Below are 24,196 nucleotides of genomic sequence, written 5' to 3' on the forward strand. Positions count from 1 at the left end.
TAAATTGTTAAGACGCTACAAAAATGTACCTCTGAGTTATGTTTACCAAGTTCTTGCGTAACGGTTCAGCCTTTCCGACTCAATGCCGGAGCGGGTTATGCAGAGTCCAGCGCTCGAGCCCGAGCTAGAGCCAGGAGCCGGAGGAACCTCAGCCACTGTGACCCTCTCGGGGTAGTTCCCCGGACAGGTGACCCCTCTGCACACACCTGCTAGGACCTGCCATCTCTAGCAATACAAAGTGTACTTACTCTAATGTTCAGGAATTAACAAAATGCTTGAGAAACAGTCGTTGGGAATGGTATGTGGCGGTTTAAACTGAAGCCAGTGCTGACCCTCCTGGCCATAGGAGGATGCTCTCAGCTTCCCAACTCCGAAGCAACACCTATAGTCATGCACCGCAAAGCACCCAGGGACTTACCTAAGACGTCCAGCTTCTGGGTGTGAACGAGCCCCAAGACCTGGACAACACCAGATGCACTCTTTTTGCAAATGCTGGCTCTGTCAGAGCAGTCGAGAGGCCCTTTATAGATTTTCTGACAGAGGTTTATGTAGTACCTGTGGAAGAACACGGAGATGGGGGAGGGGCTGCAAGGTCAGTCCGCCCTGCGCACGGGGGTGCAGCTCTGGCCATCACTTTCCCGAACAGGAACTGTTCTGATAACCAAGCATTCCACGCCCCCTCCGCACGCAGCACCGAAACAGACTTCCAAGGAAGTTCCCGGCGTAGTTGGTTAGTGGAGAAGGCAGCGTGTCACCCAGGCGGGTGGGGTGAACCCGGAGGCCGTGTGGTTTAGAAGGGCTTGAGCTGGGACCCGCAGCGCTCCAGTGCGAGCGAGCTGCTGACCTTAGGACCGAAGTCCTCCAAGCCCACGGCCCCGCCCCACTCTGAAGCCTCCCGATCCGAGGGCCCCTGGCGGAGTCACGGAGAGGCCGCCACGGCCCCACGAGCCTCAGACCCGCACGGCCTATGTGGTCCGTGCCCAAGAGCTGAAAAAGTCAACGTCCCCCCCAACACCCAGCAACAGACAGGAGCCCCTCACGAGCTCGACGCTCCTCAGGACGGACTCTGTCACACACAGACCGCCAGCTTCCGGTTCCAATGGTCCCTCTCCGGCCACCCCCGCCTTCACACCCAGCTCGGGCACCAGGCCCGGCCGGCACTGGACCGGGGCGCTCAAGCCACCGCGGGCACCGGGTTTACGTGGCAGCCCAGCTCTGCAGGGACACAGAAGCGGGCCACCAAGAGCCCGCCACAGTCAGGCCGTGGTGGCGGGTACTCACGAGACTCCTTCGTGGACAAAGAACCAAGAGCCGGTGAGCGAGGACAGCAGCCGCAGGTCGTAGGTTTTGTGCTTCTGGATGAATTTGCACTCCATCTTCTTTGGAGGACAGACGACTTTTGTTTTCCACTCAAATGTCACCTCACAGCCACGAACTTCACTGAAGACCTGCGGCCTGCCGATATCCGCGTCCTCGTCACACCTGAAGATGATCGCGGACATCCGGTGGCTGTTTGCTGGGGAGCAGCGCAGGGAAGGGTCAGGTCGTAGCCCGGTCCCCCGCCCGCTCCCCCACCCGAGCTCGGCTGTCTCATCCCCACCCCGACCCGAAACAGACCAAGGCCCCGCAGGGCCCTGTGTCTGTCTCCTCCTGGGTTTCTGAATGGCCCCACGGCAATGGCTCAGTCCCTCGTGGACGGGTATTCACCATCTGGTCACACGTGAACGAGGACAGGAAACAGAGCCACAGTAAGGCCCTGTAGTTACTAAAACGCCGAGCGTCCAACAGCCCAGGAGCATGGCCACCATCAGCCTCAAAGCAGAACTACAATAGCCCCCGGACGTTTAACACTTAGAATTTCTTTAACTCCTCTTGCTCCCTGATTGTTCACAGGAATTAAACAGTCTTTTGTGTATTTCCTCCTCATGTTCCTTGAGCACTCACGTCCATGTGTGCCACACGCGAGCAGGACTGGCTCACAGCCCTGGTCTCCACGTGTCTCCGAACGGCACGCAGCCCGGCGCAGCCCAGAACCCTGGCCCGGGCCCAGCACACGGCAGGGAGTCGGCCCACGAGCCTACCGCCCGTCCTGCGACGCCCGTGCCGCCCCGCAGCCCCATGACCGGGACTCGGCGGCGCCATGAGGACATACACGCCTGAGTTACAGGACGGGCCCTGGTGGCCCCCTGGCCTCGGCCTCTCAGCCCTGCCCTAGTTCAGTCTACGAACACAGTCACATAACACATCCCATCGAGCCATCCGAGATGTCCTTTCTCTATGGAAAACCAGCCTGACATGGAAAAACGACACGCGGCAGAGTTAACCCAGACATCCACGGAGGTCCGAGCGCGGAGCCAGCGTGCGGAGGACACCGGCCAAGCGGCAGCCCGAGCCCAGACGCGCGCCCCGCTACGTACAGTGTCTGCAGAAGCCCCACTCGTGGTCTCTGTCGTAGTTAGCGGTGGTGGAGCACCAAAGCCTCGCCCTGCCCTCCAGAACACACTCCTCGTAGCTCTTTCCATTGAATATGAAGGGGAACACACAGGGGTCGCCTTCCTCAGTTTCTGGAAGAAAGAAGAACGCCTATGTAACCCTGATTACCAGCACAACCCCGGCCGTGCTTGCCCTGCTGGGCACGTCACCTAGGAAGGCTCAAAAGGATCCCATCGGGAAGCCACCAGCCTAAGCCAACATCCAGGTGCCGGCCCGTGTCACAACGTGACTAGCAGCTCCCAAGCCAGGACGTGTCGAGGCCCGAACACACACTCAGGGCTGCGTGGACGGAACGCTGCGGGGTCCAAGCCCGGCGTCCGCATTCACGGCACCCACAGCTCCGTGCCTCCGTTTCCTCCTGTGGCCGGGTCTAACACCACACTCACCGGGAACATAAAACGCATCTTGTTCCCAAGATTTACCTGGAGGACAATTGTCTCCATTGGCATAACTTAAGATGACAGCTTCATCCTGGTGCCTGTAGTCCAGCCTCATGGATGCCAGCCGTCCAAAAGATGCCCCCTTGCTTCCAGAAAGCAGGCAGACACCTCCGTCCTTACAGCCTCCTTCATCCAGGCCTGCCGCCGCGGTGCACACCCCGATGCTGTAGGTGCGTGAGTCTCGAGTCACCTGGACAGACAACAAAGCGCAGTTGTCAGTGGGTCTCGCCATGGAGAAGAGCCGTCACTGCAGGAAGGTATGTCCCTGCCAGAAAGCAGGGGCCGCCTCGGGGCCGCGCACGGGTGTCTCGGTGGGCCCTTCCTGCTCTCCAATCCTGACCTTCCTCCAGAGGGCACTGCCTTATGCACCATCAGGGCATTTCCCTCCGGCCACTGGAAGGATCTGCACCTCCGTCCGCCCACAAGCCCAGCCTTCTTCGCCCTCCCAGCCCCTAGGAGCCGCAGCACACACTGCCGGCTGGGCTTGACAGCCAGGCCTCAGCCCGGGCTCCCCACCTGTTAACACGGGGTGCTGAGGACCGAGCTGATGACCAGAGAGCACACACAGCACAGGTGAGCACGCGGCGAGCCTTCCACGCTGGCCCCGCCCTCTGCTCACACCTGCACACCTGTGCGAGCTCCCCATCACAGGAGCCAGGGCAAGAGCATCGGGGCTCACTGCTCACGAGCTACCGTGCCCCGGGAGGTGCCGGCGTCTGGTGGGCATGGTCCAAGGTGCATAACCCAGTAACATCTCGATCACAGGCCCCAAGGCGAAGGAGCCTCCAACACCAGGAACTCAAGATGCCCATGGCCTCACCGATACCACACAAGCCAGATAGATAAGCCCCGCCAGCGGCATCTCAGGTGAGGGGACGGCCGAGCTCCCTCCACCCACCATTCCCTCTGAGCTCAGCAAAGAGCTGCGTCTGCGTCTTCCAGCAGACAGGAGTTGGCAGGAGACAGGGGTGTGACCCACAGCCTCTGCTGGGTGTACCAGACCTGGCCCTGCCCCCATGGGGTACATGGTCACATGCACGCCCCCAAGGAGCCTCCTGACCTCCACTGAGTCATTTAACCCTTACAAAGCCCTACGAAGTGAACCTCTGAGCCGTGGGACATGACTCCAGCACTAGCTGGGCCTTGTCTGCTGCACGGTCTAGGATCTGTAGATTCTAGATCGCAAGCTGATCACAAGCTGCTCCTGGGTGTCCAGGGCGGGCCGAAGCCCACTGCCCCTCCATGCACCGTGCTTCAGTGGTCACAGGCGCCCACCCACTACAACACAAAGAATCGGGCCGCCGTGTCCCGAGACCAGTGAGCTCTAGCTGAGCAGGGTTACCTTGAACGTGCTTTTGGAGAGGCTGGACAGGTTAAAGCTGTAACGGAGCTGCTCGTCCGTCAGGGAGCAGCCGTCCACCTTCACTTCGTCGGGACAGACCAGCGGGGTCTCCCACCCAAACACAAAGTCACAGTCACTGGTCCTCAGCAGCATGGGAGTGCCCTGTTTGAAAGAAAACCCACGTGAGTCAAGGCCAGCGTCCTCACACAGACCCCTTCCTCCAGGGCTGTGGCTGCGGCTGGGAGACAGCCAGGTGCTCTGATGACCCGCAGCGGCCCCCCTCCAAGAGGGCCCGTGGTCACCACCCACTGCAAGGAACCAGGTTGGCCCTCCCGGCACAGTCAGGTATCCTGCCCGCACAGCTGGAGCCCCCCCACGACCTCCAGGGGCCCTCGACTTAGAGAAAGTGTCTCTGTGTCCTCCACACTGCCGGCTCCTTAACCGTCCTGACCCAGCAGGATGTGACAGCGAGACCCGGCCACCACAGAGTGGGGGGCGAACGCTCTGCCCTGCTCGCCGGCAGCGCCTCCCCCACTGCTACAAACCAAGGACCTTCATGGCGGGCAGCACACGGCCAGACTGCACCCAGGCCATGGCGTCTGCGTCACTGTGTTTGTGCCCTCCCTCACCCGGCCATAGCCACAAAAACCGACAGGGCGGCTGGTCAGGAATTTCATTTTTAGCTGCTGTTGAGAATCGGTTTTTCTATAAACTTCAGTGGAAAAATACTCCCGCTCAAAATAAAACTGAAAGGGGAACGAATCTCTTCAAGGTCTTTCCAAACTTGAGCACAAATTTCGTGTAAGATGCCTCGTATCTGACAGCCCGTGAACACTGCTCATTCTGAGAACCGGCGCCCGCCCCCGACACCACCAACCACGCGCGGTTAGCAGGATTCGAGCTAAGTCGTTAGGCATCCTCCATGTGGGAGGGCGAGCCAGCCAGCGCCCCTTGGGACGGGATCCTCAGAAGAATCCTGTCTGAAGAACGAAATCCTGCAGAGCGGGGCAGCCTTTCTACAGAGGAAGCCCGTGGCTTATGGTGTGTGTGCCACAGCTGCCTGGAACACATGCAGACACACGGACAGAGATAAAAGGGGTTCACTGATCACAGCTCTGCACCCCGGTAACTCGGGATTATGCGGACGACCAGCGGACAGTCTGTGAACAGGGACACGTCCGAGGGCCCTGCTGTGGGGTGAGGCAGCAGATGGGGAGGCCCCAGGCAGCGATGGTCTGCATCCTCCCCCCACTTCGCACCCCGGTCACAGCCAGAGCTCCCTTTGCCTGACAAACCCGCTACAGGCCAAGAAACCAGAAAGTCCGCTTAGGGAATTCACAGGACACGTTCCAGAACCAAAATCTGTCACCAGAGCTTCTAGGGCCCGATGAGCCTTACAGCTCATCGTCTCCAGGATTTCAAGAAGCAATTCGAGCTCCATATCCCTGTCCCTCCTCTCTCTCTCTAACACACCCTCACACACACACAGTCCTTTCATCATGCACTTCACGTTTCTGCAGCAGAAGGCAGGAATATTCTAATCAGGTGGAACGTACACCCTAAGCAGCCTCCATGCACTCGCATCAGGGGACTAAGTTTCAGCGTGTTCTGAATTCCAGAAGCACCAACTCCGCGCTGGGAAGCTGGGCTGCCCAGGGCGAAGAGCTCACCACCAGAGACAGTGGGGTCCCGGGGGCCACTGCGGGGCCGTGTGAGTGAGCGGTGACACCCAGAGGCTGAGTCCCTGTGACATGGGGACCACAACCAACCATTTATCTCCTGTTCACAGAGAGAAAGCAAGAGAAAACCTATGCAGAAACTCTGTGTAACAGAATGGTACTCGTGATGGAAACTGTGTTATTTTTAAATGCATGTAAAACAGAAGTTGATAACCTCCTTAGAAGGAACACACACAATTTTGTTAGAGCTATTTTGATTCCCGAGAGGCCTTCTTTTGTTGGCTAAATTCTAAATCTTGGGTCGTATGCTGAACAACGAGAGCTGCCAAAAGTCTGAGTTCCCAGTAGGAATATTTCACTAATGCTATCGTTTTTAAAAAGGAGAAAGAAAGCGGCACTTCTGTATGCTGGCAGACCTTGAGCACCACTCCGATGCTCAAGTGTTTCACGTTTTCAAATCCCAGCGAGCCTCGCTGTGCAGTCTGCTCCATTAATTCAGTGTGGGCTCACTCATTGTTAAACTAATGGTTCTGGGGCACCCAGGTGACTGGGTCGGTTAAGTGTCTGCCATTGTTTCAATGACTCAATCATTCAGTCATGATCTCAGGGTCCAGGGATCAAATCCCTCATGGGCTCCCCGCTCAGCGGCGTGCCTGCTCCTCCCTGTCCCCACTTGTGCCTCCCCAACTTGTGTGCATGCTGACTCTCTCTCATGGTCTCTCTCACATAAAATCTTTTTAAAAAAATTAATGGTTTTAAATTACTCCGCACCCCGCTGACGTACCACGCGACTGCCTCCGTGTTCGATACGGGCATCCTTAATTCTGAAGCTTTCTGGGCCTGCAGCTGTGGCTCGCTAACCCAGGTCTCGGCCCCCGGACTGTGAGCGGCGCACACTTACCATGCTCACGCCTCTCCTACAGTGGAATGCGATCAGTGAGGTGTAGTTGAAATGCTTGTCCGCCAAGCAAGGAGTACTACTTTCAAAATTCAAGTAAACTTCATTAGCTATGGGGTTGAGTATTGGGGGTCCCGTGACTCGGCCAATATCCTAAACAAAGAAAAAGGAGACAGCATTTCAGGAAATTGCTCCTTGGCACGGCGAGCACAGGCTAATGCGGAACTGCAAACAGAGAACCTCACGTGTTTGGAAAACGAGCAGCATCTGAACAAACTAGGTTAACAGCAACTGACTTGACAAGTCTTGACAATAAAGCCACTACTCAGAAAGTTCAGTTCGTCAGTGGTCATCAGTTTCGATCACAATTTCTAGCAACAGGATTCTATTTTCAACCATGGTCAGTTTTCGAAGACACCAGGCAGGAGGATCTTCTCTCTCCAGGGGTCTCAAGAATGCTGCGTGGTCTCTTATTACCCGATGGTGCGCCACAGGGGCCCACGGATCTGCCCCCACGCCGGCTCACGTCCTCATGCCCAGCACTGCCCCGGGATTCCTCAGTTTCCTTGGCACTGCCCCTCGGTACCTCCTTGGGAGGGCAAAGTCTTGCTTCCCATGACATTTTACTGCTCAGCACAGCATCTTCCGGCTGCTCAGTAAATATTTCTGAGCAAATAAACCCAAGAATGAAGGAAAGAGGAATGGCCAGAAGTGGTGTGTGTGTCGGTGATGAGTGGGAGAGTGAGCCGTGGGGCTCTCGTCCATCACCGTGGGGCGTGTTCAGGCCACAATGACATGATGCCGGCTCCAAGCAGGGAACTGGCTATCATTTCTAAGATATGAAAAAGGACAGGCAGGCAGGAAAATAGAGCAGATCCTACCTCTCAGAAAAGACTCACATCCAGGTCCCAACCCGTGTGGTCAGAGAGGACAGCACTGAAATGCTTCCTACAAAGATGTGGGTACACCCAGGCCCTGGGCTCCTCATGGAGGTAGGACTCTGTGAGACTCCTATCACCATCAATTTCCCCACCCACTCCCAACATCTCTCCGCGCTGACGCTGCAGATAATGCCCATCTTTAAAAGGACATCTCCGGGGACGCCTAGTCGGCTCAGTCAATTATGTGTCTGCCTTTGGCTCAGGTCAAGATCCCGGGTTCGGTTCCCCGGACTGGGCCCCAAGTCGGACTCTGTGCTCAGCAGGCAGCCTGCTTCTCCCTCTCCCACTGTCCCTCCCCCCACTCCCGTATACACACACACACACACACACACGCACACACTTTCTAATAAAATTTTTAAAGAAAAAAAAAGGGCATTTCCAGATTTTATGACAGGACTGTGTAAAGCCTACAGATAGATCCTTTGGGACACCTGGGTGGCTCAGTGGGTTAAGCCTCTGCCTTCGGCTCAGGTCATGATCCCAGGGTCCTGGGATCGAGCCTCGCATCAGGTTCTCTACTCAGCGGGGAGCCTGCTTCCCCCCTCCTCTCTGTCTGCCTCTCTGACTACTTGTGATCTCTCTCTGTGTCAAATAAATAAATAAAATCTTAAAAAGAAAAAAACAGACCCTTTTGAGATGCAGCTCAAATAATAACGCACAGCAGGGATGTGATAAAACATGAAAACGACTCATGAAGACAAGTTTCAAAGAGCCAAAGCTGTAGTACAAAGTGCTAGGAGCCCCCAGCTTTCAAGGCAGAGCCTCCGGCACTCAGCAGATCTGCTCACACCCTAGGAGGACCCATTTACCAATGTGCTCGGGATGGGCAACCTTTCCGTACCCAAGACATACATTTCAAAGAAAGAAATCAAGTTATCGGTGGTCTTTCTTGCCACTTTACAGAAACGTTTCCTGATCAGGATCAACCTTGAGAATCCTAACACGACACCGGAAGCCGAGCTACTCCCACGTGTTCACGGTTCCTTCCACTGCGAGGGGACCCTCGGGCTGCCATCGTCAGCTGACGGCTCGCGGCACAAATCCCTACGTTCATCTTCCCCAACAGTCCCAGACCCCTGCACCCTCCTTTCTGCTTAAGCAACCCTCCACTGAAAACAAGAAACACAACATGACAATTGTTGAAAATCCTGCCAAACTCGTTTCCGCCTCGCGTTTCCCATACTTACTATGGGGGGACCGTCGACGGGAACCTTGCACACAGCCGCGCCGGCGGGACAAGGCACCCCGTGCATCGGGTTCAGCGGCTGGCAGATGTTGATGTAGAAGTCGGGGCCGGTGTCGGAGGTTTCATCCTCACTCTCGTCATATGCCTCGTAGCCCCCCGTGCGGTGGATGAGCGGGGACAGGTCGATAATGGAGCTCCCGTTCCTCACAGAGCACTCCGTCTGTCAGACAGGGAGGACCTCACTGGCGCTCACAAGAACACTCTCCTCCCCACCTCGAAGTCACCCCAGGAATTTAACAGTAGCACAAAAGCAGCACAAGAAACAGAGCAACATTCCCCCACGCGTGGGCAGGCACACCTACTCCTTGCCGGGACCACGGCGGGCGGCTGGGCCGTGTGGCCTGCCCTCCGGAGGGGCGCGGCGGGGGACAGTGAGCTGTAGGAAAGCCGTGGGGGGAGCAGGGCCCACGTGGGCTGTGGGTACCCAGGCGTCAGGAAGGCACTTCTCAGAGGTCACACGGGCCCCAGACTCACCACCTGCTCGCAGGCCAGAGGCGTGTGCCAGGAAAAGAAGAGCGTGCACGTCTGCTTGTCGAGAGAGATGAGCATGGGCCTGTTGGTGGGCCCCACCTCGGGCCTGCACACGAAGCTGATCACGCTCTTGTAGGTCAGACCGGACTTGGAGGGACAGGGGGACCCGCCCTCATACACCAGCTGTAGGACCTGATCCACGTAGGTCAGCCTCTTGTTCGCCTTGCCCACACTGATCCTCGTCTGCCCGAAGCAGGCCCCTGCGCGAACATGGAGGGAGGGGAAACAGAGTCACGGACTCTGATAACCAGCTCTCTGCAAACCCAGAGCTAACACTCGCCAGTCTGAGCGCCCAGCGTGGTGCTGGCAAGTGTCCTGCATCTACTACTCCATCGCGTGGTCCCGTGCCGCCCCCGCGTGCGCGGCGTGGTACAGCAGGGAAGGTGATGGGTCTTCAGATCTACTCCTCTCTTTTGCCACAGGAACGTGGGGGCTGGGGACAGCCCTGGGGATGGGAGAGCCAGGCGACAGGCAGGAAGCCGCAGCACTTACCCACACCAGGGGAGCAGTTTTCATTGTCGTCACAGACGCTGATGAACACGAGCCCCTTCTCACTGTAAGCGGCCGTGTGTCCCGCTCTGCCACTTAAAGAGCTCAGGTCAAACAGATGTCCTGCGAGGGAGGCAGGGGGACGCACGGTGACGCCAGCATGCTCACACGTGGACCACGCTGGTTCTCGGGACTTGTGACTTCCTGCTGGGAGTCCCCCACTTGCCTCGTCCACTGACTGGGCCCTAAAGAGGCTCCTGGCCCGCCAGTCTATACCATGAGGCTGCGGTCTCCAAGTTTATGGGACAGCTCATCTCTCCTCAGGCGACAGCGCCTCCGAGTGTCCTTGGGGCTGGGCCACAGCAGCCACTAGGATTGTGGGATTCAGGAGGGCCTGACGGCATCCCTCCCGTGGCCAAGGGATGCCAGCTGCAGCCTGCTGGGTCCCCAGCACAGCCACGCAGTCGCAGTCTCCCAGCTGCCCCCACACGACCACTGGAAGGTTAACACAGACACTGACTCCGAGTGAGGCAACTCCGCAAGCCTCAGCTGCTTCCCAACGAAGAAGTCCAAGTAAACACAACTGGGTAGAGCCAAGACAAGCAGCCAACATGCACACACGCGCCCAGAATGCTGCTGCCCAAGGGTGCCCTGCTCCCCAGCTTCATGTTAGGTCCCTCAGTCTGGGCACTGATGACTCGCTATCAGGCACTGGTGACCAACATGTCCCTCACTATTGGGGTGGGTGACTGGCAGTGTTGCTCACTGTGGGGGGGGGTGACTAATAGTGCCCCTCACTGTGGGGGCTGGTGACTGGCAGTGCCCCTCACCTGTGGCGGGGTTGGTGACTTGGCAGTTGTCGTGCACGTTGCTCCTCACAGGACAGGCCGCCGGTGTGGGCCAGGAGAACGTGTACTCGCAGTCTTCCACCGCGCTGATGAACATGGGCCTGGAGTTCTACAAGCGAAGGACAGAGCACTGCCAACGTGACCCAATTTCTACGACACGTCAGCTTACGTCACGTTAAGAGCTTCGCTGCAGCACCACGTTGAATTTTGGTCAGGGTCTTTGTGGACCGAGGGCAGGCTGAGAAAAGCAAAGGGTCAAGATCTTCCCGGAACTGTGCTGGGGCCTTCACACACGCAAGGTGAGACAGACTCAGAGCCAGAAATCCACTTGGGGGGACACGGAGATTCTCCTACAGCTACAGCTGGGGAAAGGCAGGCAGGGGACAGGGCGAGGAAGCAGGCGCGAAGGCTCTGGTGAGTCAGGAGGGAGCATATAGCGGATAACACTAAATGCAAAGGAAATCGAACCCGTTACTACCGACTAAACCAAGAGCCCCCGCCAGAGAACTCGTCCTTTCCTCTCTCATCCTCCGCTTGCTCTGGCAAAGGCCCCTCTGTACTTCCCCAAGCCTCCTGTGCACGACAGAGCTGCTAAGACCGATGCAGAGAGTACACTCCTTTCCAGATAAACCTGCAGCAGCTTAGCCACGAGGCCGCAGCCCGCCCTGCAGCCCAGCCTCCTGGGCGCCCCCCCGGCAGAGCCCTCACACACCCCCTCACGTCTCCTCCCACATGTCCATCAGCTCCTTCTTCCTCTGCCACGAGCCTCTGCCAGTTACGGAGCTGAGAAGGTCTATCGGGGCCCAGAAGTCCAGTCCCCAGTGGCTGGAGGACTGTTCAGCTTCCCGAGGGGGATGCCCCAGCTGCTGCTGCTGTCAGGGGGCAGACCCCAGAGCTCCTCCTGCCACCACTGGCCAAACACCGCCAGAGCCAGCGGGCCCTCCATCCTAGAACACTGAAGGACTGGTCCGGCTTGACCTTATTCCAAAAATTAGCTACGACCCTAATTTTGAGTAGCACATGGGGCTTCACCTTCATCTCACACGTGGAGATATTCCTGTGGGGAATAACAGTCTCGAGAAACCACTAATTCAGTCCCACACCTGCTTAACTTCACACACAGCAACCCCTGAGAGAGGCATGGACCACGGAAATGAGCCCCCATTTACCGCACCCCAACCGTGCACCAGCAGTGATGCCCAGGCCCTCCGTCTTCTCCCTAAACTCACAACGATTTGGCGAGACGGGAACAGCTCATGTTACTCACGTGTGAACAGCTCAGCATAGCTAAGTAAGCAAGCTAGGGAGTACAGAGCAGCCCTGAACCTGGTCTGTCTCACCTTCGGCTTCTGCCAAGCGGCATCCGTAAAGGCAAAGGGCACTGTCAAATAGCAGTTTGCTCTACAGCCTTGGGGGGACCTTCCGGGGACCAAACTTCAAGGAGAATCCACTAATTCTGAGACTAGAACTCCAAGTCAGACACCCCAGGAGTCAGCAAAGAGAGGTAGGTGCCCACGAGCCACAGGGCTGAGGCGACACGGCCGTCACCCGCTGTCCAACAGGGCGTCCCAAGCACTGCACCCACCACTCACACCCCAGGGGAAGCCAGGCCATCTCAGGGGCCCTAGGATCCGTACGGGCCCAGAGCTGCCGCACTGGGGGCTCGGGAAACTGGGTCACTTACCACTTGACTCTCGCTACAGGTGAAGCGGATGGTGGTTGACTTCTTCCGAATCTGGTCTGGACACAGGTCACCATCGACGTATTTCAGGACCGTGGCACCATCTCTCCACTGTGGCCCCTCGCTCACCCTGCCGAGGTTCACGGGCTTGGAGCCGCTCAGGAGACACGCGGCCGCTTCCGGAGGGCACGGCTCTGTGAGAAGAGACACGGTCGTTACCTTGGCTGATTTTCCAGCCTGCGATTTATCTGGTAAGTAACGTCAGGCGCGTGATCACTTGGTATCTGTTGTTTCTTCCACGTGAGATGACAAAGATACCACAGGACTTCTCAGTTAAATGCTGTTTTACTTCAGATGGAAGGGAGCAGTGGGGTAGTGGGGAGAATCTAAGATCCCACAGCCTGACTTATTTCTGAATCCCCCACTGTGTTGAAGCTAAAATACCTAGATAAGCCAACTGGACATTTTAAATGGCCCACATTCAAGGACCATCTTTAAGAGTTCCTGAGAACTCTGATTTCCCAGTCCCTAAAACTCTGTGCTATCTGCCCTGCATAAAAAACCAGTCCCACCTCATGGATTAGGAACCAAGCTGTCACTGATCTGCCTGGCACAGAAAGGGAGGGGAAGCGGGCCACGACCTCAAGTGAACAGGCTCACCCGCCCACAACACTCTCAGGAAACACAGGTGCACGCGCAATCGCTTTCACTGCCTGTGTCTCCTGCTGCCCTGCTAAGAGTCACCTGCCACCATGATTCCCACCACCCCCTCCAACTCCTGCTCAAACAGCATTACTATGTTCCCAGCAGAGCCTTCAACAAGGACTTTTTTTTTCTTTTTCCCAACAAGGACTTCTGCTAGACCATCCCAGTGATCAGTTCTGAGACCCTTAAATAATTACTTCTTCCTGCCACCTCGTGGCCAAAGCGCCTTCACAGAACCCTGTTCTTGCTCCATCTGCCCCCAGTCTGACCACAAGCCATCTGCCCACCGGGATTCCTCTCTCACCGGAGCCAGCCTGGGGAGACAGAGACTTGCAAACGTTGATGAGGTAGTGCTCGGTGGCTCCTGTCCTTGTGACGGCTTCCCAGTTGTCACTGTACCTTGCTAGGGACGAGAGGTCGAAGGTGTTGCCAGCCCCATCTCTGGAGGGAAGAGAACACTGCAGTTAGGCTCACCGGGTACTCCAGGTGGACACCGAGCACTGGAAAGGCTCAACATTTGAGGTGCAAGCTGGGCCTGACATCCTGGGCCTCAGGTCCCGCCCAGGAACAGAACTTCAGACTGGACCTCGCCCACCACCTCCCGTCAGAGTGAACCTGAGCTCAGGAAACCTCATGACTCGGGTCAGCAAAGTCGTGTATTAATCCAAAGAAGGGCAAAGACAAAGCCTGCAAAGGAAGCACGCCCCGTGCTCAGGGCAGACAGCGCACCCCACGGAGCACTCCCCGTGCTCAGGGCAGACAGCGCGCCCCACGGAGCACGCCCAGCTTGGAGCACTCTCAGCGGCAGCCGCCTGCCATCCAGCCCCAAGGCAACCGCGGCCGTGGGAGGGCATGTGCACTGGTGCGGACTGTCTACTCGGGCTGAAGTTCACTACTCTACACACCCCACACACAACCGTGGCTCAGAGCCAACCCCACAGCAGGCGCAGTGTTAACAGGGAGCAAGACAAGCGTCTGTCCCCGAGGGCTCCAGGTCCAGCTGGAGCAGAGGCGCAATCACAGATGCCACCCCACGAGGTCCCAGCAGGAAGAGGAGACCGGAAAGCATCCACTGGTTCAAAAAATATGGGCTAAGCGGAGGGTGTTATATCGACCCAAAAGGATACAAATCACCCAACTTATGAAATTCATAGAAATTACCAGGAGAAACAGGATACAAATTTTTTCAAGTATAGAGTATGTCAGAGGGCAATTAAAGCTGAAGAGGAAAGAAGTCTGGGGCTGGGTGGGTGCGGGGGATGGTGTGGTCAGAGAAAACTTACCAACCAGGTGACCTCACTGTATACATGTTTACACTTCCATGAATTTATTACAATGTGCAAGTGTAAGCTTCCGTTCTAACTGATTACTCCATTTTTTACTTCATTAATTCTTTTAAAAATGGAGCATAAAAAACATGATAGGAAAAGCTTTACGTACAAAAATATAAAAAAAGACCTTGAACACAAACCTCAGAAAACAAAAGACAGCCTCAAAGGGCAGCAAAAATGGCTAAGCCAACAGGGCTATCTACTCAGAGGTAGTTCACACCTGCTAGAAATGAGAAATGAATTTGTTTCACAAGGAAACGCTCACGAGGCATTTTGTTGGAAAAAGAAACATTTCAAAACAAATGACGATTCAACATCACTAGATGCAGATTCCTGAATGTACGCTTTACCATACATTACTGAAACTCAAATAACTACTTCACCTAAATAAAAGGAGAGAACGCAACCAACCAGAACAGGAAGGAAGAAAAACATGGATATGACTCTACTTTTCCCCAGGACTGAATGCGACACCCCTGAGATCCCTTTCAGGTCTTCACACAGAGGAGGCAGCATGTCCCTTGACCGCTCGGAACCACAGACAAAACCTCCAGGGATGGGACACAACGTGCCTATTTTGTGCAGTTCCAAGGACACTCCTGTTGGGAGTCATAACCGTAAAGCCCACTCTCTTACCTCAAGGGCACCCAAACCAACCCAATTCCAGGAACCACAGGTGACCGAGACCAAAAGGGCCACGACCGCCCCCGAAAACCTACGTCTGGGGGCCGCACCTCCCACATCACCCAGCCCCTCATCCTCTCCACGCCTTCTTCGCTGCTGTGCCCTCAGACACAAGCAGCGTGCGACGGTGGAGGGGAGGCCAGGTGATGTCCTGGTCACCCCGCTGCACTTACTCCTGGGAATCCCGCGAGGTTTTCCGTCCCAACTGCAATCACCTCCCGGCGTGCATCTTAACCCAAAATAATCCCTGACCCGAAGCTGTGAAGGATTTGGAAGTTCACCTGGTCCCAGTGCTCATCTGACTAGGAAGGGACGAAGGCTTAGAGAAACCACCTAAGCTAACCGCCCGTGCCCCGAACCCCGAAGCTGGCCAAGTTCCTCCGACGTGAGGAGGAGTCAACAGAGCGTCCACTCACTTGAAGGAGCACTCGGTCACGTCAAAAGGCGCACAGGCGTACTGCGTCCGCCACTCGAACAGGTAGGAGCAGTCTGAAGTCTCCCTGAGAAACACGGGCTGGAAGGGGACAGACGCGTCAGAGGGGGCGCTCCGGCTCCCTCCTCACACTTGGGATGTCGGGAGCGAACACGGGAAAGGTGGTCACGAAGGGCCACGCGAGCTGACCGGGGTTCCGACGCCCCTTCTGTAACTGAGGCGTCTAAACGCAGCTGCCCGGGGGAGTCCGAAACTCCAGAGCGGACGGAGGGCCGGGAGCGTGGGGAAGCCGCCCCCCGCCGGGCGGCCGCCCCGCAGCTGGGAGCCCACTCACCCTCTGGGTGCTCCGGTCACAGTGGAAGAAGATGGTGGTGGAGCGCTGGTACACCTTATGGCACGTGTCCCCCCCGGTGTAGTTCATCTTCAACAAGCCGTTCTCGTACGTCACCTTCCGAGTGAGGAGACCTGCTCCGAGAGAACCGGACCGAAACAAGGGCTGGCGCCACCATGCCTGCCCCAGCAGACCCGTCCCATCCCCTGAGCCACGGGCTAGAAGAGCGGGCACGCCCGGCCCTGGGTGCTGGGACCTGCTCCCGGCCGCGCTGCAGCGCAGGCCTCCTCCGGCCCCAGGTTACCACGTTCGAGCCTCACGGTGGGAACGCCGAGCGGCAGCCACGCCCCAGCCTCATCACCTGAGAAGTGGCCCCTACGAGTTCCCCCACACACGTGTCCCATCAGCTACTTCTTTTTCAAAGGTCTTAAACGTAGGGGCACCCGGGTGGCTCAGTTAAGCGTCCGAGTCCTGGTTTCGGCTCAGGTCGTGATCTCAGGGCCGCGGATCGAACCCGTGCTCAAGGAGGCGTCTGCCTGAGCTCCTCTCCCTCAGCCTCTGCCCCTCCCCCCACCTTGCGCTCACGAGCGCTCTCGCTCTTTCTACGATACAATCTTTAAATGTCCTTAAACACAGCTTCACTGGCCCAGCTGCTGAGACAGCACTGTGAACAACAGCCTGCGCTGTAAGTTCCGAGCCAAACCCCGTCCTAGATGCCTCCCCTCTGACTCAACTCTAGAAAGTACTACCTCAGAATACCCACCACTGGCTACTTCAGCCTGCCCCGAGTTAAAATAAAGCAGCAACAACTGGAATTACTAAGAACAAATAGATAAGATGCTCTAACAACATCTGCCAGTACAGATTCTGCTTAAGAAAATCAAATGACATCAGAAGCACCATGAACACAGCTTTCTTCGGACTCTAGAAAGAGGCCCCCCTTCAGCGTAACACCTTAATACGTAAGTCCTCTCTTGCACAAGAGCAGAAGAAACCACACAGTACCTGCCACTTTCTGAAATCCCTCGGGTCCCCGCTTCTCCTGACACGAAGAGATCACCTTGGACTTGTCACTAGTGGAGCAGACCTTTGAGGACAGCGTGCCACAGACGCGGAAGTAATAGGTGTACTCGCCCGCGGTCACGACGGTGTCGTTGACAGCCAGCGGCTTCAGGTCGTACAGGTTGCCGTGCCTCGGGTCCTTCACCTCACAGTTGTCTCCTTCAAGAACACACACAAATGAAGGGCAACGGTGATCCCACCGACACTCACACTGTCGAGCAAAAAACGTCTTCCAATGTTTAATCAGGTGATTACTGTCTTAAAATAAGCATTAAATGCCATTTCCACGTTTTCTCATCGTGCTTGAACACACAGTATAAACTACCTATCAGACAGCCTTCCAGAAAAGTCAAGGTCACAGGGTAAAGATCCACTTAACCAATCAAAACGCCAAGTTAAGATTCCTAAATGCAGGAAGGCAATAACCCTCCATCACTCCAGGCAGGAGAGGAGGATTTCACAGGCAAAGCCAGCCAAGCACCAGAGTCAAAACCCACGGGTAGGAAACGATCCCTCCGCTACGTAGCATCTCAGGACCATGCACGTGGCCAACACGACGGGGCTTTGCACCTAGGATGCTGTCTGGAGTCTCTGCTACTTCAGCCGTTTACAACTATCGGGGGGCTGGGCCCCAGGTCTTACCTTCCACTCTGATGACGGGACAGGCTTCCACCGTTCTCCAGACAAACACATACTCACAATCATCCAGAAGCTGAAATGTTGGGGATCCCTATAACAGAAACCGACAACTTACGTTTTTATGTTTTAAAGTCAGAAAGATAGCCGCAATTAGCCTCCCAACTTTCAATCTCCACGAGGCAAAACACAGAGCACTTGTTAAATACATGCAGGACGTGGAGAAGAATCTAGCCAAATGCTACTGAAGGCCTAAAGCCCAGGAAAGCAGGGGCAGCTCTGGACGCAGAGAGAAGACGGAGAGAAGGGAGGCACCAACGGGCAGGCGCTCGCGTTCATCCGCTCACGCACCGAGGTCTGAGCGCACTCGAGCGTGATCCTCGTGGAGAAGCGCTGGTTCCCGCACTTGTCGCCGTTGACGTAGACGATACTCAGGGACCCATTCGCCGCAGCCTGGGGGCTGATCTGCACCACGCCCAGGTTCCAGCTGTTGTCTTCTGACACCAGGCAGGACCCCACTGCGCTGCCTGCAAGAGCCGGGAGCTCGACTGGGGCCAGGGGCGGGAGGAAGGGAGGCGGAACTGAAGCCAAATGCTCTCAACTCACCGTGGCATCCAGGAATATAAGGGAGGGGGTTGCAAACACTCAAATAGAAAGTTCTCTTTCTTCCATCAGCTGAGGTGTCCACAGCAGTCCAGGGCTTCCTGACTCTGCTTAAGCCACTCAGGTCATACTCATTCCCAGCATCGTCTGAAATACACGGAAACACAGGCTAGCCCTGCTTTCTCGCTGACTGCAGACCCCTCATGCACGAAACTGAGGCCGGTTGCTAAGGACTCGGGCGAGCCACCGGAAGCCCAGAGTCTTCCTCCAGACACGTACACTCACTCTGCCCCTCTAAGCTGCCCTTCGCAAGGGGGACCACTGACAGGAGGTACAGAGCCTGAGGCCTCCTCGGGACACTGTTCGGCATCCGGGGTGCGCCTTACACAGCTTCACAGCCTTTCTTTTAGGTCCTCAAATCAGATCTGATAATATTTCTTTCCCCTGAGTTTTCTTCTGTTCTTAAGCAGCTTCTGATCCCAAAATATAGGTTAAAACCCTTAGTCCAGATTCTCTTCAAGAGAAACATCTCAAGCGTAAGGATCAAAGAGGCACAGAACACAAACAAGCCAGACACTACCACACGCTTACACGTGCGTGTAGACAGACTCACACACACACGCATGCCCTTGACCGGCCTTCCTAAGCCGGGTCCTCCCAGTCTTACCTGTGACCTGGCAATCCACAGGAGAAGGGACGCAGGCCAGTGCAGTCTCAAACTCAAAGAAAGTGTTTCGGATCCCCCGGCCAGAGTCAATGTCCTGATGCAGGAATGTGGGGTTTCCTGGGTAAACATCATCGTTGCAAACGAAGCGGATGATAAAGGTATCAGCGGTCCCTGGGGAACGAAGAGGCCAGACTTTAAGAAACAGCAGTCATCACAATTCATCCCAGAGCAGCAGCGGCCACTGGGAACAAACCTCACGGCCCCCCTTTAAAATGACGACACCGCCATGCTGGTCTGCTTCCCGAGGCCTGACACGAACTGCTGAGTAGCCACTCCCACTGCAATAGTGATCCACACAACCACGGGCTCATGGGGTGAACATAACGTCCTCTGTCCTGATATTCCAGAAAACAGGGAACCGCAGCATCCGCTCATCAACCCAAACATGAGCTAATGTCATTGATTCCCGGACAATACTGAGTTCCTAGTACACAGGAGTGAACGAAAGACATGTTTCCGAACACAGAGTACTGGGGAGGTTGTGGGCGGGGGCCACTGAAGGGCTCCTGCAGCCAGGGGTGGCAGCAAGCCACGGACGGACCCGCAGCAGTCCACGGGGCGGCAGGTAATGCCATCATCCCCATTCGGTCCAGGGGGGACGTGAAGCAAAGAGGTTTAGTAGCAAACCAGAGATCACAGAGCTTTACGTCCAAGAACCAGCTGAGGGGCTGACTGTGGGGAGGCTGGGGCCGGGGCAGGAGGAGGGAGAGCCAACAGCACAGCCCCACTCGTGACAGGGCCGCACGCCGGGGCCGGGCAGAGCACACAGGACGATTCGGGAGTGTGGGGCCACGGCCTAGAAGCGGGAGGTGGGGGACAGGACAGCAGATGGCTCTCGGTACATGCCCAGAAGGTTCCCAGTCACGAAGAACCCGGGACACCCAAGAGCTGCACCACAAATGGTCCAGAGCTCACCTGTGGCAGGGGAAAGCGGCCCTTTGTAGGTCAGGGTTATAAAGCCCTCCGTGGACAGCTGCAGGCTTTTCTCGAATCCAACCGGCCTTTCTGGCTTCAGATTCTTGAGATCCTCTGTCTCAATCTCTGCCTCGCAGCCAGAGGCTGGTTTTCCATCGATGGTCCCGCACACGGGCATCGCACCACACACGTTAAACTGGGGACCAGACAGCGAGAACCACGCACGTTAACTCGGGCCACGTAACTCGCCACCAACAAGAGCCCCAGCAACTCAAACGCTGCCCCGTGACCCAGACAGCGTTCGAGTCACCAAGCACACGCTCAGGCCGTTCAGCCCTGAAGTTCGCACGAAAGGCAACATCTGAAGCCCAATGACAACGCCCGTGAGCTGCTTCAGAGGAACGCGCAGCGCGCTTCCTGACACAGTGCCACGTCCGTGAAGGCAAGAGGCTCGCCGCAGGGGACAGAATGCGGACAGCGCGTTGTCAGCAAGGCAGGACACGCTCTGTAGCAGGAAGACACAGGGCAGCTCCTCTGCTTCCACTAAGCGCTCGCGGACGGCATGCCCGCCATCGAGGTCACACGCTGAAAGCACTTTTCTTAAAAACTGAAGCCCTCTACTCCAGAAATGGCCAGTTAAGGGCTCAGCCACCGGGTGGGCTGTGCGCAGGAGACCTCGGGGACAAAATGCTGGGGCGGGTTCCCTTCCCTTCTTTCAAGGTCTCGTCTGTGAATGAGCATCATGGCTGAGAGAAGCCCAGGCCTGCCCTGCTGAGCCGTGGGCACTGGCTTCTGGCTGCCTGTACCTGCGGCCCCTCCGACTGAGGGCGCAGGCCCCGGGGAGATGCCTCCCTCAGCAGCTTCAGCAGCAAGGGAGGGCCCCAGGGGGACCTGGGGGCAGCGGAGCCCAGCAGGCCCAGGGGACGAGGGCACAAAGCCAGGGAGTCGGCTGGAAGGCCGTGTTGCCCTAAGTGGATGACAACAGGCCATGATGTCACCCAGGACCCTCAACACACCTGCCACCTCCTGACGCCCCTGCCGGCAGCCACACGCAGAGCCTGGCTGGCTGCCTCTAGCACATTCTTTATGAGGCAGAGCACCTTCCAGCATGTCCTCTACGGAGGTCAACAACGTTCTCGTCTGCCTGCCTGCCTCTCAGTCTCACGTGTGGGCACATACACTCTCGCCTACTATAAACCAAACTGCCTGAACAATCTGGGAGTTGGGGGTAGGCAGAGGACCTGCCGAAGAGCTGCTGAGGGGCAAACGCTGTTCAGTGCTCTGCCAGGCAGCGAAACAAGCTGTATGCTCTCCTGTGTGAGGTGTACCCGCACCTCGGTATCAAATCTACAAAAACGTTCTTATCCCAACTTCGTGTTTTCAAAGGTTATTCTCTCATTCCGCCAGGCCTATCAATGAAACAAGTGCTGTGAGAACATTCTAGAACATGGCCACCTGGGTCATCTCTCTTTTCAGGATCAGGTAACTACCACTTCCCCTTGACTGGTGGTTCTCAGACTCCAGGGGCATCGGAATCACCCGGCGGATGGTTAAAACAAACTGACGGACCCACTGCACAAAAATCTGTATTTCTAACAAATTCCAGGTGACTCTGACGCTGCTGGTCCAAAACCACGGCTCCAGACACACAGCAACAGATCAGGAACAATTTATTTTTGGGAAATGGCACCCTCACATCAGCACTACGGCAGGATGGGACTGAGTTTTTCCTCCCTTTCCCCCTGAATTTGGATTTTTCGTCTCTTCCTGGGTGAGAACTGCCATCGCTGTGCCATTCCTAAAGACACCGGCCACCAGCCACCGCAGCTGCGGGTGACTTCAGTGCATACTACCTTGTTTCAAAGCAAACTGGAAATTCATCACATAACTCTTACCACAAAAGTCTTCCCGATTCCCGGGACCACGTATCCTTGGGAAGTGTTCAGCGGGTTAAGGTCGAACACAAAGCCACTGTTCGGGTCCCTTATGGAACAGGCCTGCAGGAGCAATGGGGGAAAGAGACACGGGAACTCAGATGACACAGCGTACCTCCAAAGCCTGCGCGCACGGACCTCACAGAACACATGCTTCTCACTGACCTCAAACCCCCAGCAGACAGCGGGCATGATTGATTAAGAACAAAAAACAAGTAAAAAAAAACGTAAAGTTGGTTTAAGTGTTCTGTTTTCCACCTCACTTACTCACTTAAAGGCAATGGTGATGGGAGGCACGACAAGGTACCTCACGTCCCTTCTCTTCGAAGGAAGGTTGTAGGCCTTCCCCTCCCCCGTCTGTTTCTGCGCAGCCCACCAGACGCGGGGAAAGGAGCAGCAGCCCCAGCCGCGGTACGCATGGCCCAGGACAGAGCGCGGCACCCTGCCCTCCCCGCCCTCCGCAGGCTCCACCAGCCCACTACCCTGGCTGGAATGGCCGTTCAGGTGAGCCTGGGTTCTGTTGCTAAAGCGGAGATTTTAAAGGTGGAGGGAGAGAAAGAAGTCCCACCGCGGAGAAAACAGCCAGGGCTGTGGGAACCGCGAGTCTCCCTTCGGAGTCAGGGCGCACATCACGCGCAGCCCGCTGCCAGGCCCCGCTCGGCTCACCTGAGGCCACGGCCAAGAGCAGGATACGCCAGGAGGGCGACAGACACACAGAAGAAATGGCAGTAACGGGGCTGGGGTCGGAGTTTTAGAACCTCGAGCATCACACCGAAACAGACGGGCCAGGCCCCGTAGACGACGGGGCACTGGTGTGTGGGAGATCTTAAAGCGACGTGCTCACCACTCACTTCTCCGCAGCGGCGGTGGCGAACCCTCAGAGCCCCCCGGGGCGGGGACGCCACCGCAACACTAATGGGACAAGGGAGTGGAGCAAAGGGCAGAAGTCTGCAGTCAGCGGGGAGTAAGGCTGAGGGTCTGGTTCTTAGCCCAGCATCTGCGAGCCAGGCTGGGGGAGCGCCACGAACAGGACTCCCAGAGGCCTGCTGTCAACACGCAGGAAACGGGGGCGCCACCAACAGATCTGGAAGCACGAGGGAAGGGGCGAGTGCAGAGCCGGGACACCCGGGTGGGAAGGTTCAGAGCCGGCTCACCGAGACACCCCACGACCGCACCCGTACCTGGTCTGTGTCCGTCGTTATTTGGATAGGACAGGCGGCCTCTGTGTTCCACAGGAAGCTGACCACACACTCCCAACTGAGGGAAAATATGGGGTGAGGATTCTGAAAGAGTAAACCCAGGGGACAGTCAGCACAACAGGACGAGCTCAATCTCGCCAAGACAGCCTCGTACATGAAACCGGCCAGACCCTACTGAACGTTTCACGGTGTGTCCGTGATCGGCCAGCCGCCTGTGTGCACTGGCTAGTTATGACGGAATGTCCTCACTGTTCCTACTAAAAAGATGGTACCCCTCAGGCTTGGATGTCACGAAATTCACCTGAGGTCATGGGGCAGTAAACGGCACAACCAAGGTCCAAGTCTTGCGTTTCAGCCTGTGCTTCTGAGAAACGCTCTACACTAAGAACACGCAACGTGAGAAGCCAGGCACGGAGTTCACCTACGTAAGCCGAAAACTGGGGAGAAGTGACCTGGGGGGTCAGAGGCCAGTGCAGGGGCCGAGAAGTGACTGGAAGGGGCGCCCGTGCTCCGTGCAGCTGCTCCGGCTCAGTGAGCGCTCCGGGCTGTCCATGTCACGGACACTCTGTGCACTTTTCTGGGTGTGTTTGAGAGAGAAGTTCCCCAAACATGTGCGGGACCACATTCTGCAGCAACAGCAGCTCACGCCGACAGTTTATCACGCCACCGGGAGTTCTGTTAGCATTTCTCAACAGAGCCTCCCCATGACCCCGGGAACCCGGTTCTGTCATCACCCACCATGTGTACACAAACGAGAACACAGGGGCCCAGGGAGTCAGGACACCTGCCCAAGCTCGCAGAAGGAAATGGCGGCCGCCTGATGGGGAGCCCACACCTCGCCCACCGAGCACCCTCGGACCTGGAAGTCCCCCACCCTCTTGGCCTCGACACCCGTCCCAGTAAAACAGAAGCACATCAGTCCCTACTGCCCCACGGTGCGTTTGTGAAAAGGAACTGCGTTAGCTGTGAAAGTTCTCAAAGTCCCGTGGCTTGCGGAACCCTGGAGACGTGACCCCTGCTCACGGTCTCTGGCTGCACGGGGCATGGC

General features: G+C 56.7%; 1 protein-coding gene across 1 annotated transcript in view; it reads right to left on the bottom strand.

Moving 5' to 3' along the window:
• IGF2R (insulin like growth factor 2 receptor) overlaps window positions 1–24,196 on the bottom strand; it is a 95,845-nt gene that overhangs the window by 11,993 nt on the left and 59,656 nt on the right. The window contains exons 20-41 of the mRNA XM_044242810.1: window positions 23,131–23,232; window positions 21,911–22,012; window positions 20,016–20,211; window positions 19,041–19,211; window positions 18,377–18,520; window positions 18,122–18,297; window positions 17,777–17,864; window positions 17,078–17,293; window positions 16,076–16,206; window positions 15,725–15,822; window positions 13,598–13,734; window positions 12,592–12,782; window positions 10,890–11,016; window positions 10,063–10,182; window positions 9,514–9,770; window positions 8,981–9,199; window positions 6,856–7,005; window positions 4,276–4,437; window positions 2,916–3,123; window positions 2,418–2,564; window positions 1,282–1,516; window positions 419–555 (exon numbers count right to left, since the gene is read on the bottom strand). Coding sequence (XP_044098745.1) covers window positions 419–555; window positions 1,282–1,516; window positions 2,418–2,564; window positions 2,916–3,123; window positions 4,276–4,437; window positions 6,856–7,005; window positions 8,981–9,199; window positions 9,514–9,770; window positions 10,063–10,182; window positions 10,890–11,016; window positions 12,592–12,782; window positions 13,598–13,734; window positions 15,725–15,822; window positions 16,076–16,206; window positions 17,078–17,293; window positions 17,777–17,864; window positions 18,122–18,297; window positions 18,377–18,520; window positions 19,041–19,211; window positions 20,016–20,211; window positions 21,911–22,012; window positions 23,131–23,232 — 3,514 coding nt within the window. The remainder of the gene's footprint in view (window positions 1–418; window positions 556–1,281; window positions 1,517–2,417; window positions 2,565–2,915; window positions 3,124–4,275; window positions 4,438–6,855; window positions 7,006–8,980; window positions 9,200–9,513; window positions 9,771–10,062; window positions 10,183–10,889; window positions 11,017–12,591; window positions 12,783–13,597; window positions 13,735–15,724; window positions 15,823–16,075; window positions 16,207–17,077; window positions 17,294–17,776; window positions 17,865–18,121; window positions 18,298–18,376; window positions 18,521–19,040; window positions 19,212–20,015; window positions 20,212–21,910; window positions 22,013–23,130; window positions 23,233–24,196) is intronic.

Source organism: Neovison vison, chromosome 1 (genome assembly GCF_020171115.1).
Source record: "Neovison vison isolate M4711 chromosome 1, ASM_NN_V1, whole genome shotgun sequence".
NCBI classification, from domain to species: domain Eukaryota; kingdom Metazoa; phylum Chordata; class Mammalia; order Carnivora; family Mustelidae; genus Neogale; species Neogale vison.